This window comes from Erinaceus europaeus, chromosome 19, assembly GCF_950295315.1.
Source record: "Erinaceus europaeus chromosome 19, mEriEur2.1, whole genome shotgun sequence".
NCBI lineage: Eukaryota > Metazoa > Chordata > Mammalia > Eulipotyphla > Erinaceidae > Erinaceus > Erinaceus europaeus.
In genome coordinates this window covers 7,529,963-7,548,704 of record NC_080180.1, presented here as the reverse complement: position 1 = coordinate 7,548,704, position 18,742 = coordinate 7,529,963, and the positions used below count along the sequence as shown (strand labels likewise).

At 44.9% G+C, this 18,742-nt stretch overlaps 1 protein-coding gene and 1 long non-coding RNA gene across 4 annotated transcripts in view; both read left to right on the top strand.

Annotated features, from left to right (window-relative positions):
* LOC132534596 (uncharacterized) overlaps positions 1-18,742 on the top strand; it is a 129,578-nt gene that overhangs the window by 53,994 nt on the left and 56,842 nt on the right. The gene's annotated exons all lie outside the window — the stretch shown is intronic.
* Positions 15,166-17,714, top strand: LOC103111977 (E3 ubiquitin-protein ligase makorin-1-like). Its single transcript, XM_060179202.1, has one exon. The coding sequence runs from the start codon at positions 15,166-15,168 to the stop codon at positions 16,504-16,506; it is 1,341 nt and encodes a 446-aa protein (XP_060035185.1). The 3' UTR covers positions 16,507-17,714.

The following is an 18,742-nucleotide window of genomic DNA, read 5'->3' as shown; positions in this document are numbered from 1 at the left end:
ACAACAATTGCTGTCATTATTGTTGGACAGGACAGAGAGAAATGGAGAGGAGGGGAAGACAGAGAGGGGGAGAGAAAGATAGACACCTGCAGACCTGCTTTACTGCTTGTGAAGCGACTCCCCTATGCTACCTCATCTGCATGAAGCCCTGGGCCCAAGACCCACACCATAGCAGAGAATAACAAAGTCAAGGCAAGCTGAACCATGGCGGTGGACCTATACTGTGGTCTCTCTCTCTCTCTTGCTCATAAAAAACAAATAAATATTGGTGTTTTACACCAAAGGAAAGGGCTTTGCAGGGGTGGGTGAGGGGTCTTTCAGGTCCTGGTGGTGGTGGAGGGCCTAGGCTGGTGGTGAGACTATTTTGCAGAAAACTGAGAAATTTTAGACATGTACCAACAACTGTATTACTGTAAACCATTAATTAATTCTTCAATAAAAAGTAATTAATGGGGAGTCGGGCGGTAGTGCAGTGCTTTCCCTCACTCCCACCCCCACTCCCACCCCTACCCACAACATTGTTTTGAACTTTCTGGTGACACCACTGACTCTCCCCAACTTTTTAGCTGCTGCTCTGCCCTGTGCTTCTTTCCCATCTGATGCAGATGAAGACCAGAACCACTGCCTCTGTGGCGGCTCCTTCTGCTTCCAGACAGACACAGAGGTCAGCAGGACAAGGACAGACAGACCTCCTCCTCTGTGCTCTGTGCCTGTGGCTCAGTAGGACAGACATGACCAAGTACTGATCTTGTGTCTTAGCTTGGTTTCACTCAGTTCCCATCTTGTAAGATGCTCTGGAGATCAGAGAAGGCCTTTGCCAGGCTTGGAATCTGTTCAGTTTATGATCTTTGCTCACTTGGATTGCTTTCTCGCAAAGAAACTGAGATATCTGGTTGATTCAGTGACAGAGAATCGAAAAGACCTTAGAGTCTTCCTCAGGTGAAGTGCGATGCTCATGCAATTGTCTGGATGGAAACCATTTCTCCTAAGAGCATGACTGTGACTGCGGACAAGATGGGCCGAAACAGATGTCCTGGGTTTCTCGACAATGTAATGATGGAGGGAGAGTGATTTGGCCCTTTGCCACAGAGATGATGCCAGATCAACAGAAGTGAGAGACTCTGAATGGCTGGTCTGAGCCTCTGAATGCGTCCTCGCCTCTGAGCTCTGATTCTTCTTCTTTTTTTTTTTTTAAATTTTTTATATTTATTATTTATTTATTTTCCCTTTTGTTGCCCATGTTGTTTGTTGTTGTTATAGTAGTTATTATTATTGATGCTGTTGTTGTTGGATAGGACAGAGAGAAATGGAGAGAGGAGGGGAAGACAGAGAGGGGGAGAGAAAGAGAGACACCTGCAGACCTGCTTCACCGCTTGTGAAGTGACTCCCCTGCAGGTATGGAGGCGGGGGCTCGAACCAGGATCTTTACTCCAGTCCTTGCGCTTTGTGCCATGTGTGCTTAACCCGCTGTGCCTACTGCCCAACTCCTTGAGTTCTGATTCTGAGAGCTTGTGTGGGGGAGCAGCAGCTTGTGCTGGTCCTGAACATTCTGGTGAGTGGCCCACCTCCTGGTCTCCCGAGTCAGCCCCTGTACTCTGCCTCCATGTCTCTTCCACTTCTTCTGCCTCCCTCCAATGGGCTCTACCACAACACTACTCTCGTTCTTGTTCCTTGGCTACTTTTGTTCTTCCCTGGAACTTACTTTCTTTCTTTCTTTCTTTCTTTCTTTCTTTCTTCCTTCCTTCCTTCCTTCCTTCCTTCCTTCCTTCCTTCCTTCCATCCATCCATCTTTTTTCTTTTTGCAAGAAGTAGGATTTCCTTTTCTTTTTTTTTAAATTAAAAAAATTTTTTTTTTTTGCTTCCAGGGTTATCATTCAGCCTCGGTGTCAGCACTATGTATGTGCTAATCCTGGCAGCTGTTTTTTATATTTTGTTGGATAGAACACAGAGAAATTGAGAGAGGAGGGGAGGTAGAGAGGGAGAGAGAATAATAGACACTTGCAGACCTGCTTCACTGCTTGTGAAGTGTCTTGTCTGTAGGTGGGGAGCCAGGGGCTCGAACCGAGATTCTTGTGCAGATCCTTGTACTTAGTACAGGTGTGCCACCTCCCAGCCCTGGTGGGAGCAAAGTCAGGCCTTCTGAATGGCACAGTCTTCAGCAGGTAGGACTGACTGCAAAGCGGGGAGTCCTAAGACTAAACTGAAGCTATTTTTTCCTGACATTGATAATTTGGAGACTTACTGGCTATTGAAAATACACAAATATTACCTGAGGACAATGGCAGAGGCCAGTCAGGCCTGCTGTATGGCACAGCCCCAGCAGACTAGGGCTAACTGCAAAGCGGAAAGTCCTGGACTAAACTGAAGCTATTTCTCCTGACATTGATAATCTAAAGACCTATTGGCTATATTGGATATGCACAAACAATACCTGGGACAATAAAAGGAGACCCCTGGGGGAAGTACATTGTGACAACAATTATGGCAGTGAGTATAACAAGGCTAAAAATGGCCTAAGAGCTGAAGCTTCTCTAGCCATTGGGAGGCTTTCAGAAAAAGAACCATTTGTCACCATTACAGCTTCTCTATTAGCTGGACTCGGACCAAAGACCAGAACTATGGGTGGCTTGTAGCATGAGTGACAGACTGGGTTCCATCTGAATATAAAGAGGCACTATTGCTGACCCTCACCCACGAACCCCCTGCCTCACTTACAGGCATCCATGATGAATACAGAGGTTGTGTAGTTAAATAGCTAATGCTAGGATATATGGGTAGAAGTTAGTAAACTTTCATATAGCTGAAAGTTAGTGAACTTTCATATATGCAAAGGTTAACCAGAAGAGAGCCCCCATGGTGTGTGCTTACTTTACAGCAGAAGATTTCTTTAGGTGGACAGCCTACTATATTACAAAACACTTGGTTTATGATCTAGCTAGACCCATCCAAGAATGGGTTAAGAAGAAAAGATATTAGATTTAATTCCAGGCAGAAATGTTTATTCATACAGAAGCTCAGAACAGGGAGATGGTCAAAACACAGATGGCTATTTGAAGGGAACATTCAAGGGAAAATTTAGACTACCCCAGACCCAGGAAACTTTTAAGGGTAGATTTAGGCTACCCCAGACCCAAGAAACTTTCAAGGGAAGATTAGGATGCCCCAGACCTAGGGAACTTTTAAAATAATACATACCTATAATAATAATAATGTTGTTTAAGGTTATTCCTGATGTTAATGAGAACAATTAGACATGTCATCTGTATCCTTGATGGTAAGGAAAACAATCTTACATGATGTCAACTATATCCAGGTAAAAAGAGTTTAAAATAAAGCTCTGCAGAGAGACGGAAAAGACGCTTCTCTCCTGCACCTGAAGCAGCTGACGTGTCACTCAACCATCTCGCCGACGCCCCCTTCCTTCAGGGACTCTGAATGACTTTCGCCGGGGCTGGCTCCCAGAACAGCCTCCACTGGATTTTCTTTTCTTTGCATTTTTTCCTTATTGGGGGCTAATGGATTACAGTGCAGTTGTTGACACAGGGGCTCAGTCTCCCCTCTGCCCGTGACAGGCAGCTTTCACATGTAGATTCTTCCCCCACATGAAGATTCTTCCTCTTCTTTCACCAGGTCCTGGTGGAATTGGAGTTCAAAGCCCTCTGGTCATTTCCCCCTAACATTATACCTCTGGGAGTTTGGACCAAAATTCCTTTTGGGGTGCAGAAGGTGGGAGTTCTGGCTTCTGTAATTGCTTCTCCGCTGAACATGGGTGCTGGCAGGTTGATCCATACTCCAGCCAGGCTATTTTTTCATTCAGTCAGAACGGGTGTGTGTATGTGGGGGAGACAGATAGATAGATAGATTGATAAATAGATTGATAGATAGATAGATGATAGATACATAGATAGATAGATAGAGGGAACTCACTGAAGCAGATCTTCTCCCAGTGCCATGGCACTCACTTGTGGTACTGGGGCTCAAACCTTGCACAGGGCAAGGATCCCTCTGGATCCTCTTTCTCTGTCTCCATGGTGAGGTTTTTCTTTAAGCCAGGAAAGGACACCATATTGACATTTTTCTCTCTTTCTTAGAAAATACTTATTTAGTAAGTTTTAATTTGATAGGACACAGGGAAATCAGAAGGGAAGGGGGAGATAGAGTGGGAGAGAGACAGGGAGATACCTGCAGTACTGTCTCACTCTTGTGAAGCTTCCCCTTTGTAGGTGGGGAGCAAGGGCTTGAACTTGGGGCCTTGCTCTTGGCAATGGGTAAACTCAACCAACCTCGCACCACTCAGTAGTGACCCTTTCGGAGAACTTGGCGGCTTGTCAGATCTGACCCAACAGAGTGACAAAGGGCTTGCTCACATGGTTTCCACCTCCAGGGATGAATTTTGAAGGAAACTTGGACTGTTTGGTGTATGGCACCAAAGCAAAGGTCAGGAGAGTGGGGTTTGTGTGTGGGGTCCTGTCGCATGATGGTGAACCTAATTTGGAGGGGAGAGTCTTTTGTGTATGCCTGTCATGGTGAGATGAGGACTTGTACCCGTGTGCCAATGACTGTGCTGTGAACTATTAACCTTACGATGAAGAATTAAAGGAAAAAGAAAGAGTGACAGTCACTTTATGTTAGGACTGTTATTTATTTATTTATCTCTGCTGCCCGGATGCTGGGACTCAGCAGAGTCCCCTTCTCCTAGCAGAGTGCGTCTATTCTTGCATTTGTTCTGCACCCCGTCATGAATGTCTGGTGTGTGGTAGAAAACCGGGGTGCAGGTTCTGGTCTGGCAGCGAGGGGCCTGGCAGACCCAGCCTGCCCTCACTGGCACCTGGGCTGACCTGGTTATCTGAGCTCGGAAACCCTGGCATCACCCCCATGCCAGATTGCTCCCCAGTTAGCAAATGCTGTTTCCTCCTCCTTCACTTCCTCCCTCTCCTCCTCCTCCTGCTTCTCCTTCCTCTCCTCCCTCTCCTCCTCCTCCTGCTTCTCCTTCCTCTCCTCCCTCTCCTCCTCCTCCTGCTCCTTCTTCTTCTTCTTCTTCTTCTTCTTCCTCCTCCTCTTCCTCTTCCTTCTCCTTCTTCTTATTCATATTCTTCTCCCCCTTTTCTCTCCCTCCCTCTCTCTCTCTCTCTCTCTCTCTCTCTCTGACGGCCTGATTAACACAGGAAGGTTAATGTTTATGGGTAACTATGGCCAGGCAAGAGACAGGGAGGCATGATGGTGACTAAAGTGTTTTGCATGTGACAGTAATGAAAGCTGGCATTTGGGGCCAGTGAAAGCATCCCTTTCCCCCCTTTTCTTTATTATTATTATTATTTTTTATTGCCTCCAGGGTTATCACTGGACTTGGTACCAGCCTATGAATCCTCTGACCCCGGTGGCCATTTTTTTCCTTTTTTTTTTTTTCTATTTTATTTGATAGGATAGAGAGAAGTTGAGAGGAGTGAGGGAGATAGAGACAGAAAGATAGACACCTGCAGACCTGCTTCACCACTTGTGAATCGATCCCCGGGGCTGCAGGTGGGGAGCCAGAGGTTCAAACCAGGATCCTTACATGGGTCCTTGCCTTTCACACTATGTATGCTTAACCCAGTGTGCTACCTCCTCCCCCCTACTTGGAAAAAATTTCTTCCCACTAGGGGAAAAAAAAAATCCATGTACTTTAGTTGATCTGGGAATGTTATATTTCTAGTAGCTGTTCATTTTCTCACATTCCAATTGACTCTCATGCTTGAGAGTCCAGTGCTTTATCCACTGCGTCACCTCCCAGGCCACAGTGTAAAACTTTCCTAATTGCAACCTTGCACTTTCCTGCAAGTTCCTAGACTCTTTTCTGAAGAAATGCTGTGAAAACTGGAAAGCTTGTCCAAGTCATATTTTGCCACGTGTGACAGGAATAAAAGGACATTTAGAACCAGATGACTCAAGGCTGCAGGGTTAGTAAGAGAAACACAAGAGAAGCAGGTGGATTGATGAAATGACTTGTCCCGTCTCAGGTTTCCTCGGAAGCCTCATGGTGTCAAGGTAGTTTTCCTCTGCTGGTGATTCCGCCAGAGTCACTGATGGAAAGACATGTGAGGACTCTTCAACCCCAGACAGGCTTGTGGGACCTCTGACCTGCCGTCAGCATCTGAAAACTAATGGAGCGATTCTGAGCTCCTGGAACGCAGAGACTACCTCACCTTTGACTTGAACTGGTTTTGGTGATGAACAAGGCACTTAATGAGCAGAAGGCAGGGAAGGTCGTGGTCAGAGGGCTGTCAGGAGCCAGGATGTGACAGACACGGAGTGATGAGGTCCCTGTAGCTTGTGACTTGTCTGCAGGCAGCTAGCTAGGTGAGGCCACTCCTGTTGTCACGAATACCCATTTGCTCCCTTCATTTTGCAAGACGGAGGATCCTTGTGTGCATTTGGGCCTTGGAGATTCTGAGCCTGCAATCAGGACTCACAGGTCTATTATTATTATTATTGTTATTATTATTATTATTATTGACTTACAAAATTACAAAATAACAGGGGTACAATTCCACACCATTCCCACTACCAGGGTTCTGTGTCCTCATTCTTTTCATTGGAAACTGCAGTGGTTCTTCCAAGGTCACAGATATGGATTAACTATTCTTTCTTTCTTTCTTTCTTTCTTTCTTTCTTTCTTTCTTTCTCTCAAAGGATTTATTTATTTATTCATGAAAAAGATAGGCAGAGAGAGAAAGAACCAGACATCACTCTGGTACATGTGCTGCTGGGGATTGAACCTGGAACCTCATGGTTGAGAATCCAGTGCCCCATCCACTGTGCTACCGCCCGGACCACAGCTATTATTTCTAGAACAGTTTGTCTGTCTGTCTGTCTGTCTATCTATCATCTATATTTTTGCCCATTTTTTTCTATGGTCCTGCCTTCTCTTCCTTTTAAAAATCACACCCACACCTGTTACTACTTCTGAATGTCTTTGCTCTCCTCTCTCTGGATCCTGATGCAATTGGAGTTCAGAGCCCCCTGGTCATCTTCCCCTAACATTTCTCCCTCCTGTGGAATTCTTTATGGAGTGCTGAAGGTGGGAGCTCTGGCTTCTGTGACTGCTGGACAAGGCTGTTGGCATGCCTATCCATATGCCCAGCCTCACAGAGTTTTTATTGGGAGCCCTGAGCAGCAGGCTGCTCTTTCTGAATTAGGAGGGAAGTGTGTGAACGTGAGTCTTCCTTCCTTCCTTCCTTCCTTCCTTCCTTCCTTCCTTCCTTCCTTCCTTCCTTACTTCCTCCCTCCCTCCCTCCCTCCCTTCCTTTCTTCCTCTCTCTCTCTCTCTTTCTTTCTTAAACACTGGGGGAGATTTCACTGTCTTCAGTTGTCCTGCAGTTGCTACAGTGGCTCCGATGACTGCTGATGGCTCTAAACCCCTGGCTCTGGATTCCACTGATGATGCTGCTGGTGGAGGGAGAGACACTGCTGCACCAAGCTGTTTAAAGTTTCCCCAAAGCTGGATTCCTCAACAACAGCCCACTGGCCCCACACAGTAAGCCAGGGGGAGAAATCTGAAAGAATCCTGCCTTATGCCGGGAACTGATGGAGGGAGGCCTCTGGAGGAAGTGGGCTCAGTGGTCACCTTACAGTTCAGAAGCTGTAGTGTTGTTTTTTTCCCTCTCAGTGAGTTCCATAAATGAATGAGTTCTGTGTGTATGTGTGTGTTCCAACAATGTGCTCTTAAAATTCTGTGCTATGAAATGGCAGCCCTCACCTTGTCTTGGCTATGTTTCTCTACTGGGCAGAGTTGAAGAGAGAACTGAAGAGTGGTTACCAGGTCCCTCCCTGTATTTGAGCCAAGCGTGATGGGACATAAAATCAAGGCATCATGTGTGTGAGTTTGGGCACTCAGTGGGGGTGGGCAGTGCAGGGTCAACTCAAAGTCAAAGCCCCCATGGGAGATTGGGTGTAGCCAGGGCAGGAACTTGGGGGTGTGCTCTTTATAAGCCATTTTAATAATGTGTCTTTTAATATTTCCCATTATAAAAATAATGTAAATGCACTATAAAAATCTAATGAAAAGGAAAAAAATCCTGTAACTCACTAAAGATGGCCACTGATGTCACTTTGTTATATGTTACTCCATCTTTTTTTTTCATTAAAACAAAACAACAAAAAAAAGGCCTATGACCATAATAGCTCTTTAATTTCACCTTATTTTTTTTGTACTTTGTGTTTTAAACTACATTTATGTTATTATGTGTACTTAATAAAGTTTCAAATAGTAATTTGTTACAAGGTGATTATTTCAATCAAAACATCCATTTATGGGGTCAGAGAATGAACGCAGGACCTCAGACACGCAAGGCATATCTGCTCAACCGCTGAGCTCCATTGCCATCCTGGGGAAGATGATTCTAAGTAAAGGAAAAAAAAATACTGGTTGGTTTAAGATGTTTACCGCAACATTATTTATAATAGAAGCATCATTGGAAATAAAATCCGTGTGCAAAAATAGAGGACTAGCTATAAAAAACAGAAGATAGCTATACCATGGGATATATTTCACTAGAAGTATTTCCTAAGGATAAACTATTGAAAAAGGAACTACTTGGTGAAAGGAAGTGGACCTTTCAAAACAAAGTCCTGCTGTTCAGGAACGCACTCATGCAAGGGGGGTATACGCACCTCTCTGTTCACCTGCATTACTTACAATAGGCAACTAGGGAAGCAACTGAAATGCTCAAGGACAGATGTCTGGATAAAGAAATCAAGGGATATCCTTTCAATGGAATCCTGTCCTACAATAAAAAGGAAGAAACATGGCATCATTTGGGTCAAAATGGACAAAACTGGAGGTGATTATGCTAAGTGAAACGGGAGGCAAAGCAAAGACAACTGTGAGTTGCTTTTGCTCATTAGGTGGACTTTAGATGACTCAAGCAAATGAACTTGCAGGAAACAAAAAAACATGGTGACCACTGTCTCTTGGATTTTGGAAGAACTCTGGTGGTTATGGTGTGTGTAGAAGAAGCACAAAACTCTGGTGGAGGGTGTGCTTATGTATACACACAATGTGTGTGTGTGTGTGTGTGTGTGTGTGTGTGTGTGTGTGTGTGAAATCATACCCCTGAGACCTTAGAATTTTGTGAAACATTGTAAAATAACCAATAAATATGAAAAAGTCAATAAATATAACTGCTTACATATTTTTTAGATTTTTAAAAATGTTTATTTATTTTTCTTTTGTGTTGCCCTTGCTTTTTTTTTTCTTTTATTGTTGTAGTTATTATTATTGTTGTCGTCATTGTCGGATAGGACAGAGAGAAAATGGACAGAGGAGGGGAAGACAGAGAGGGAGAGAGAAAGATAGACACCTGCCCAGCTGCTTCACCACCTGTGAAGTGACTCCCCTGCAGGTGGGGAGCCGGGGGCTCGAACCGGGAACCTTAAGCTGGTCCTTGCGCTTTGCACCACGTGCACTTAACCCGCTGTGACACCACCCAACTCCCCACTACTTATCTTTTTAAAAACATGCATTATAAAATAAAAATAACATCCTGCTACATAGGTTTAGAATTTTAATTTTTATCTGTCTTCTTTTTTTTTTAGATAGATCAAGATTTTAAGCCCAGTATTAGAACCTGACATGTACAACTTCACAAACACAACATAGCTTCTGGTGCTACCTCTGACACCTCACCTAGCACCTCTGTACCCCCACTGTTCACTCCCCAAACTGGCATCCTCTTCTCCTCTCTTCCAAAGGTAGGAGTGTTTGTAACTCCCCACACAGGGGCTTTGTTTACCTTTCTGTTCCAGCCTCGCGTAAATGCCATCATCCAGTACGCATGATGACAGGACATAGCCTTGTGATTGTGTTTGGCTTAGTTCTCTGTGTGGCTGTGAAGAGCAACAATTCTTTCATTTCCACTGCGGTCGTGCTTTTCATGGTGTGAACACAACCATTTATTTATTCTGCTTCCAGACTTTGATTAATATTTATTCTCTTTTGTTGCCCTTGTTGTTTTATTGCTGTAGTTATTATTATTGTCGTTGTCGTTGGGTAGGACAGAGAGAAATGGAGAGAGGAGGGGAAGACAGAGAGGAGGAGAGAAAGACAGACACCTTCAGACCTGCTTCACCGCCTGTAAATCGACTTCCCTGCAGGTGGGGAGCTGGGGCTCAAACTGGGATCCTTACGCCGGTCTTGTGCTTTGCGCCACCTGCACTTAACCCGCTGCACTACCGTCTGACTCCCAGCTCTATGCTTCTATGAGTATTCTGGTGTACACTTCGAAGAGAGTAGGCCCTAAAGGTTCAAACTACAGAGAACAACTGGTAGTTAAGTGATGGGATGGAGGTGTCAACTAAGCTGCTGTAGCTGAATGTTGCTCGGCATGTAGGTTGCCACCGCTCCTTGTTGGTTGTCTCCAAGACTTTGTAAGAACTATGGGAGTTACTGGTGAGGCATGGGGTGGTGAGTACTGAACTCTGGTGTGGTATGGAACTATAATTATAATCTTATAATTTCTAAACTATTTAAAATTACATACATGCGCACGCGCACACACACACACTCACACAGACACACATCTGTGATTTATGTATCAAGTCAACTTGTATACCCTAAACTTCCAACATGTTCAATGTCAGTTACATAAAGCTGGAATCTCATATGACATTATTATTACTGTTTTGGACTATCAGTGCTCATTTATATTTACTGTTACATTTTTTTATTGTGCCAAGAAGATAAAAACGTCTATTTTATTTCCCTTTTTCTGTGGCTGCTCTCCCTCCTTTTCTTCCTTCTTCAGCTTCTTCTCCATCTTCCCTTTACACATTATCTCCCCCCCCCTTTTTTTTTAATCATTTATGGGGCTTCATCACTCCAGGCAGACTTTTTTTCCAGATAGAGATGGAGAGAGGAAGGGAAAGAAAACACAGCACCAGAGTTTCCTTCAATGTTACAGGATTTGGACTTGAACCTGGATCACACACATGACAAATATCTCTTTTGTCCACTGTGTTGTCCCTTGTATCTTGGTCAAATCCTGGCACACAGGCTCTGCTTGGTGAATACTGATTGCTTAAATGACTAATCAGAGACCAAAAAGTCTACCAGTCTACGTGATACTAGACAGGAAGTTCTCTAGGAGAGCACAGGAAGTTGAAATCTCTGGGAATGAGGGTCTGGTCTGAGAGCCATAGTTTGGACCCTGAAGCTGGGCTGTGTCTCAGGATAGAGGCATTTGCATCACAGGGGTGAAGAAGCTAGGCCATCATGAGTAAAAAAAAATCTCCCCACAGTTTCAGGTCCTTTTTGAATGACAGTTCTCCCTCTCCACCCCACTTTTTATTAGTTTTCTTTGTGTGAAGGTGATAATAATGGGGATTTCATGTGGGGATTGTTGTCAAAGGAACTAAAGTTTGGCAGTGAGATGTAGCTCAGTGACTATATGAAAATCTGTTCTTGAGGACAGGCTGGAGTTTGAAAAGAATAAAGCACTAAGCCTGACACCTTGGAAATGCCAGAGTCAGAGGAGTGATCAATGGTCTGAATGCTCTTTGGAACTAGCTATGAGTACAGGAGCTGACATCCACTGACTGACTGTCATTTCAGGCTGACCTCATGTCCTTTTGGTAAGGGGACACTAGACTGATAGGCTAGGCAGTGCTCCCTCATTCATGCTGGCAGGAATTCAGTTTTCTGAAGAACAGCCTATGAATGGAAAGAGTATCCTGAGTATTCGGTATACTCTGAACTGAACCTGGCAAGGAGTTGCTCAGCTGAAGTAATGTCCCTGACTGGGTAACAGCAGCCATGACTTTCAGGCTGACTTGCCATAGCCTGACGGCAAGGCAGTAGTGGCACGCTGCATCAGTAACTGAAATACAGAAGCCCAATCTGCCAAACTCAGGGCTTGTTTCACTCCAGCATCTTTTCATTTCTTTAACAAGGTTAAATAAAGTCATCGATATTTGAAGCATTATAATGTCTGGCAAGAATGACTTCCTAGTTGCTTACACAATGTGCCCATGAATTCTGTCTTCCAGCTTAGCATTATTTTTGTTGTTGTTGTCGCTTATTTTATTTTAGTGAGAGAAAGATACAGAGAGTGCTACCAGAACAGAGCTACCAGTTTAGCTCTGGTTTATGGTGATGCTGGGGATTAAGCCTGGGACCTTGGAGCCTCAAGCTTGGAGGTGTTTTGCATAACCATTATGCTGTCTCCCCAGCCCCAGTTTAACATTTTATCCATGATTTCAAGGACAACAAAGCAGCTCAGGTATTGTGTTTCTGCTAAACTTACAGTTCAGAGTTATATATGGAAGATCCCTATACTCTGCTAATATGCGCTCTTTCTTTTTGCTATTGTTTTTATAGTTACATGGGGTTTTTGCTGGGGCTTTCTGCCTGCATGATTCCGTCACTCCCAGTGGATTCTGTATTTTATTTTTAAATCAGTTAATTGTATTTATTGGATAGAGACAAAGAGAGGTTGAGAAGGAAGAGAGAGAGAGGGAGAGAACTGCAGCCCTGCTTCACCACTTACAAACTCCCCCTATAGGTAGGGGCCTAGGACTTGCACTTGGGTCTCTATACATGGCAACATAGGCTCTCAACCACGTATGCCACCACCTAGTTTATGTACTTACTTATTCATTCATTCACTTATTTGTTTGCTTTAGAGTGTGAGAGACAGGAAGAGAGATACCACAGAACTACTGCACCACTCAGGAAGCTTCCCCCTTTGCTTACATGTGATGGCTAGAAAGCTCAAGCCTGCGGCTTTCTCAGTGACAAAAGTGTACTCTCCACCAGGTGAGCCACCTCCAGCCTCTGATGGGTGATTCTTCTTTGGGTTCAATTTTGTTGCTGCATAAAGCAAGAGAATTGTGTCTATCAAATTCAAGTGTGCTGGCTGAGGTGTTCTGAGTGTCTGTCACACCTACTGCCCTCCTCAGAGGAGAGCGATCTCAGATGATCTGCACCTGGTGCCTCTGTTGCCACCTGCACTCCGGGAGCACCTGGCTCTTCCCTGGAGGGCTGTGCTCTGTGAGGGTGGTTTTTATTGGGTAATAGCCAGGAGACCTCAAATGGATGCCCCAAGGACTTTTTCCTGTGTGAGACAAATAATTTACGGAGTGTTTGCTCATATTGAAGAGAGATGAGAGTGGGTGGGGGGTGGGTGGGGAGGAAGGGAGGGAGGCTGGAGTGGCTGTTAGGATAAAGAAGTTGCCACACACCCTGAACAACCTTCCAGGGTCTATTTGGGTCACTGGAAAAGTCTTGACATGGTTTTACATGGAAAACATAGAAAACAAGCCATGACTTTTCTGGCCACCTAGTATTATGTCTATCTTGTTGTCTATGCCATCTCTTCTCTGTGTCTTTCACAATGCATCATGGACCTAAGTATTCCTGCAAAGCCTATAAAAGGCACAAAGGTTTCAGCGAGGATAGTGTGGGACATCTACCATCTAGCATTTTAGAAATGCTCCATTTATATCAGAGTCTTAGGCAAAGGGGCTTTAAGGCAGGTTCTTTTGGTGGCAACACAGATCAAAGATGGCACCTTATCAGGGAAGCTTTCCATTTCTTTACCACAAACTGTTTACATTACTTTATCAATTTCAGGAAGTTTCTATTTATTTGGATAGAATTGGCATTCAAATGCTATTACAGTGTCTGTTTGGTTTTTAATTCAAATTATCATTAAGAAAACCTATGGTCGGCTTATGCAATAATAGCTCACTTGCATAGTGTGTTGCTTTGCCATGTACACGACCCAGGTTCAAGCCTGACCCACACCACATTGAAGGAAGCTCTGGTGCTGTGTCCTTTCTGGTTTTTTTTTTTTTTTTTTTTTTGATCTTTTTGCCTCTCTGTCTAAAGAAAACGAAAGCCCGTGTCTTCTCATTTTAAATACATAGTTCAAACTACTGCAGGGTGTCTTAGTGGTTTCTGTTGACCAGTTTATTACTTTTTTTTTTTTTTTGCCTCCAGGGTTATTGCTGGGGCTCAGTGCCTGCACCATGAATCCACTGCTCCTGGAGGCCATTCCCCCCTTTTGTTCCCCTTGTTGTAGCCTCCTTGTGGTTATTATTGTTATTGTTGATGTCGTTCGTTGTTGGATAAGACAGAGAGAAATAGAGAGAGGAGGGGAAGACAGAGGGGGAGAGAAAGATAGACACCTGCAGACCTGCTTCACCACCTGTGACGCGACTCCCCAGCAGATGGGGAGCCTGGGACTTGAACCGGGATCCTTACGCCGGTCTTTGTGCTTCTGCGCTTCACGCCACGTGCACTTAACCTGCTGCACTACCGCCCGACCCCCTGCCCCATATTACTTTCTTATGAGTCATAGCATTGTATGAGAGGTTTTATCCTTCTGCCTCAAAGTCTGTCTCTGCAGAGTGGTGCTTCGAGTTTATAAACCAGCTGCTGGAACTCAAGTTTAAGTAGTAGTAGTATTAAAAAAAATAAGTAGAAGGGGCTGGTGGTGGTGCACCTCGTTAAGTGCATGCGTTACCAAGTGCAAGGACCTAGGTTCAAGCCGCCAGACCTCACCTGCAGGGAGGAAGCTTTATGAGTGGTGAAGCAGGGCTGCAGGTGTGTATCTCTCTGTCTCTCTCTCCTCTATCCTCTTTCCCTTTTAATATCTGTCCTAGCAAATAAAAATAAATAAAAAATAAAGTTAAAATATTAAAAAAATAAGTAGGGGAGTTCCAGACTCTGAAGATTGAGGCAAGAGGGAAGGCATTAAATCCCATCTGCACACAGGAGAGGAGACAGGAGCCTGGCCCAGCTTCAGACCCACTTCTCATTCATTCATTTCCTTAACATTTGGATGACTCCTTTGGTGTCAGGTTCTGTTCTGGTGAGCCAGTGAAGGGGACTTGTAAGAATGAGGAAATCAAATACCTGTCTCTTAAACTTTGTGAAATAAAGTGGTGGTGGTGGGGAGGACACAGAGCTTTGGTGGAGGCTATGGTGACTCCCACTGACCATGTATGGTTGTGGAACTATCCCCAACAAATCGGATAATTCGGCAGAAACTCTTATCTAATCATTACTAAATAAAAGGAGGGAGGGGAGTCGTGTGAAAACTTAGGTTCCCGGCATGCCCTGCGGCAGGACCGGCGGCATGTGATCCCGGAAGTTCCGGGAGCCATTGCAGAGCGGAATTCACAGCAATGGCGGAGGCTGCACCTCCTGGCACAGAAGCCACACCAACAGAAGCGGCAGAGGCCGGGGAAGGCCGCAGTAGAGGCGGCGGAGGAAGATGGAAGAAACAGCGCCCCTGCAGACAATTCTTGCAGGAAGGAAAGACCTGTGGCTACTCGCACCCCCTGGAGGAGCACAGGACCCGCGCAGAGTGCAAGTTTTTCCAGCGAGGCTACTGTCATTATGGAAACCACTGCAGATATAGACATAGCACGCCAGGGACACCAGACACAGCCAGCCCTACAGACCTCGTGGAGACAGCACCCCTCGCCCGGTTCTCAAGTCTCTCACCTGTCCCCGGACCAAGCTCTGCAATGAGTCCGGGTGAAGCCAATGGGAGAAATTCCAACTCTGCAGCTGGAGGAGAAGACAGGATAAAGAGCGTTGAGTGTACTCTCTGGCTGGATCCACCGGGGGCTGCCGCTCTCAACCCTGCGGCCACCGCGCAGGACTCAATGGCCTGGGAGGAATCAAAGAAAGAACAAGGAGCGGAGCAGCATTATCTCTGTGCTGAGGGTGGAGAGTGCAGCAGTGTGTATCTCCACAATGACACATGTGACCTCTGTGGACTGCAGGTCCTCCATCCAAGGGATGCTGCCCAGAGATCACAGCACGTACGATCTTGCGTTGAGGCCCACCAGAAGAAAATCTCACTGGCAATGGAGCTTAGTAGGGACAAGGTGTGTGGAATCTGCATGGAAGTGGTGTTGGCGAAGGCTAACCCCAAGGATCGATGCTTTGGGATTCTACCCAAATGCAACCACATCTTCTGTTTCAAGTGTATTGGCAAGTGGAGGAAGGCCATACAATTTTTGAGGTCCATCAGAAAGTCCTGTCCAACATGCCGGACCTTATCTCACTTTATCGTTCCCAGTGAATACTGGGTGGAGGAGGAAGAGGAGAAGATGAAACTCATTGAGGAATACAAGAAGAAAATGAACAACATTGACTGCAAGTATTTTAATAAAGGACGTGGGAAATGTCCGTATGGAGCAAGCTGTTTTTACAAGCATGGGTATCCTGATGGCCGAAGATTGGAGACACAGAAACAGCACAGAGCACCATTCAGCAGCTTCCTAGCCCTACGAGACTTCTGCCCTCAAAGGTTCAGTTCACAGGACACCTACACGATAACCAATGCAGAGGACAGCGACAGTTCTGACAGTTCTGATTCAGACTCCATGGAGGAGGAAGGTGCTGACTTAGAACTGGGTGACTTGTCGATATCGATTCTGCAAGAAGATGAGCAAATTCATCCTGTTGACATTGAAGATGAGTGGAACATGTCTTCTCAGGACCTTGATGACTGACCTGGATCTTAGTGTCCTGTGAACCGGCACTTTAAGTCTCCGAGGTGGTGCGACAACTTCGGTCTCTTGTTTGTCTAGTTGTACACACATCATACTCCTACTGGGTCACCAGAACCAAGTGTTGCTTTGTGGCACTTGTTGCTGTATTTTGCATGGTAGGCAAGCCGGGAAAGCACACACATAAGCTGGAGGCAGAAATTAATTGCTGCTCTGGACATTGACTCCGGAGGGCCGGCAGACTGGATATGTGTGGGCATGAAAGAGGTGCCACCCTGTCTCATCTGTGTCCGTAGCCTTATTGGGCATCCCTGGTATATAACAGGTTCAATCTCATGTGGGACTTAGAGTTCCAAGCAGTATATTGGTAGTTAATAGAGCAGCACTAGCTGTGTCTATATAGAGAAGTGGCATAGCCACAGAAGCTCCAAAGCTGTCTGATTATCCTTGTATATTAACACCAATTGGGTGGTGCAGTTATATTTCATGTCCTACAGTCCCTTAGCCTTCCCAGTCTGGGTACTTTTTGACAAACCTCTGTCCTTACTTGGGGTTTTGATTGTCAGGATTGGTGTCTGTTTTTGTGGCCATTTGCTGCTTTCCATCCCTGAGCCTTCTGCAGGTGGTTGGCAATTCTGTTCACAGGTGTTTCTTGTAGTGGAGTAACTTGAAGTAATAAGTCAGGCATTTCCACTAGAGGGAAGGGGATGGTGATTGATGAGACGAGGTCTGCAATCCAGTGGCTAGGAGAATTTTCTGGCCGGGAGTCTTAACCTTGTGTTTTTATGCTCTAGTCCCTTGAGTGGATGGCTCTGTCACGCTCCACCTGCTGGTTCCTTGGGTGCCATCCATTTCTATGCTTGAAGGAGAAATAAGAAATCATTGCAGAGGCCTCTGTATTTTGCAGCTGCCCTTTTATAAGAAGCACATTTTCTAAATAAAAAGAAACAAAACCCCTCCGATTCCTATAAACAAGATGAGCAAACCAGACATTGCCTCCTACCTCATGTGCTGTCCGGTCACTTGGGACAGTGGACTCCAACATCAACTTGGCCCCCAAGGAAGTAAATTTCTGACTCCCCTTAGGAGACTTAGTGTGCTCCCAGCTGTGGAAGGAGCTAGGGTTGATGGGAAACACCTTAGTGAGAAGAGAATCACCCTGTTAAAACACTGGCATTTGCTTTGTAAAGAAATTCCAGAGAGAAAGACTATTGTTAGGTGGTTTTTATTTGATACTTAGTTTATTTAACTTACATGTTTAGGGAAGTAGTTAGTTTTTGAGGGCTTTACATTCAACTTGTGAAACTTGTTGTTCTATCTACACATTTATCGATATTTTGCAATAAAAGTATTTTGATATGTATGCCAATAATGTTTAATAAGTTTAGCAGACTGGTTTTCCTTAAATGATCGACCCCATTTACAAACCTAATTAATTTTTCAATCTATTAAATCTCTTTGTTCACATTAAAACCCAATTTGTCTGACTCTCTTAAACCTATTAAATGCTTGAAAGGACAAACACACACCTAGAAGAAAATAGTTTCAGAATAGTTTTTGGTAAATTACTTGATGCTTGCAAATTTAATAAATCGTGTGTATGTGAACATGTACTTTCTAAACTGTCACCCGGTAGAGCACACATTTCAACATGCTTGAGCATCCCAGTTTGAGCCCCCTGCAATACAGGGGAGCCCCATGCACATCACCAGGAGAAGCTTCATGAACGGCCGAGTCTCTTCTGTCTCCCTCTCTGTTCTCCTATATCTGAAATTAAGAGGAAACCCACTCTACTGGGAATGGAGGAATTGTGCAGAAGATGATCCCTGGAACCATAACAAACCACACTGCTAAGTGGTTCTCTATCAGTGGACACTAACTGGATGTCCAACAATTTAACTCAGCTCTGAAACTACATGTTACAGCATCAAATTCCGCAGGTTGAATTCAATTCCAGGAGACTTGACCCCAGCTCTCCTCAGAAAGTCAGGTTGTCACCAGAGAGCAGATGCCCCACTGACCTCCTTCTCAGGCTTTGGGAATTTGTTAGAGCAGCTCACAGAACTTGCAGAACCGTTTATCAACTTAGCAGTTTATTAAAAAAGACGTTTTCTCTGGAGCTACCTGATGCAAGAAATCTACTGGGCTAGGCATGGGGAAAGGGTGTGAGCCTTCCATGCTCTCTGTTCAGCAACCTGGAAACACTTTGAACCATGTAGTCCAGGACATTTTGTGGAAT

What these genes read in the sequence shown, in the direction of transcription:
- LOC103111977 (XM_060179202.1), top strand. Translation starts at nt 15,166, where the DNA reads ATGGCGGAGGCTGCACCTCCTGGCACAGAAGCCACACCAACAGAAGCG.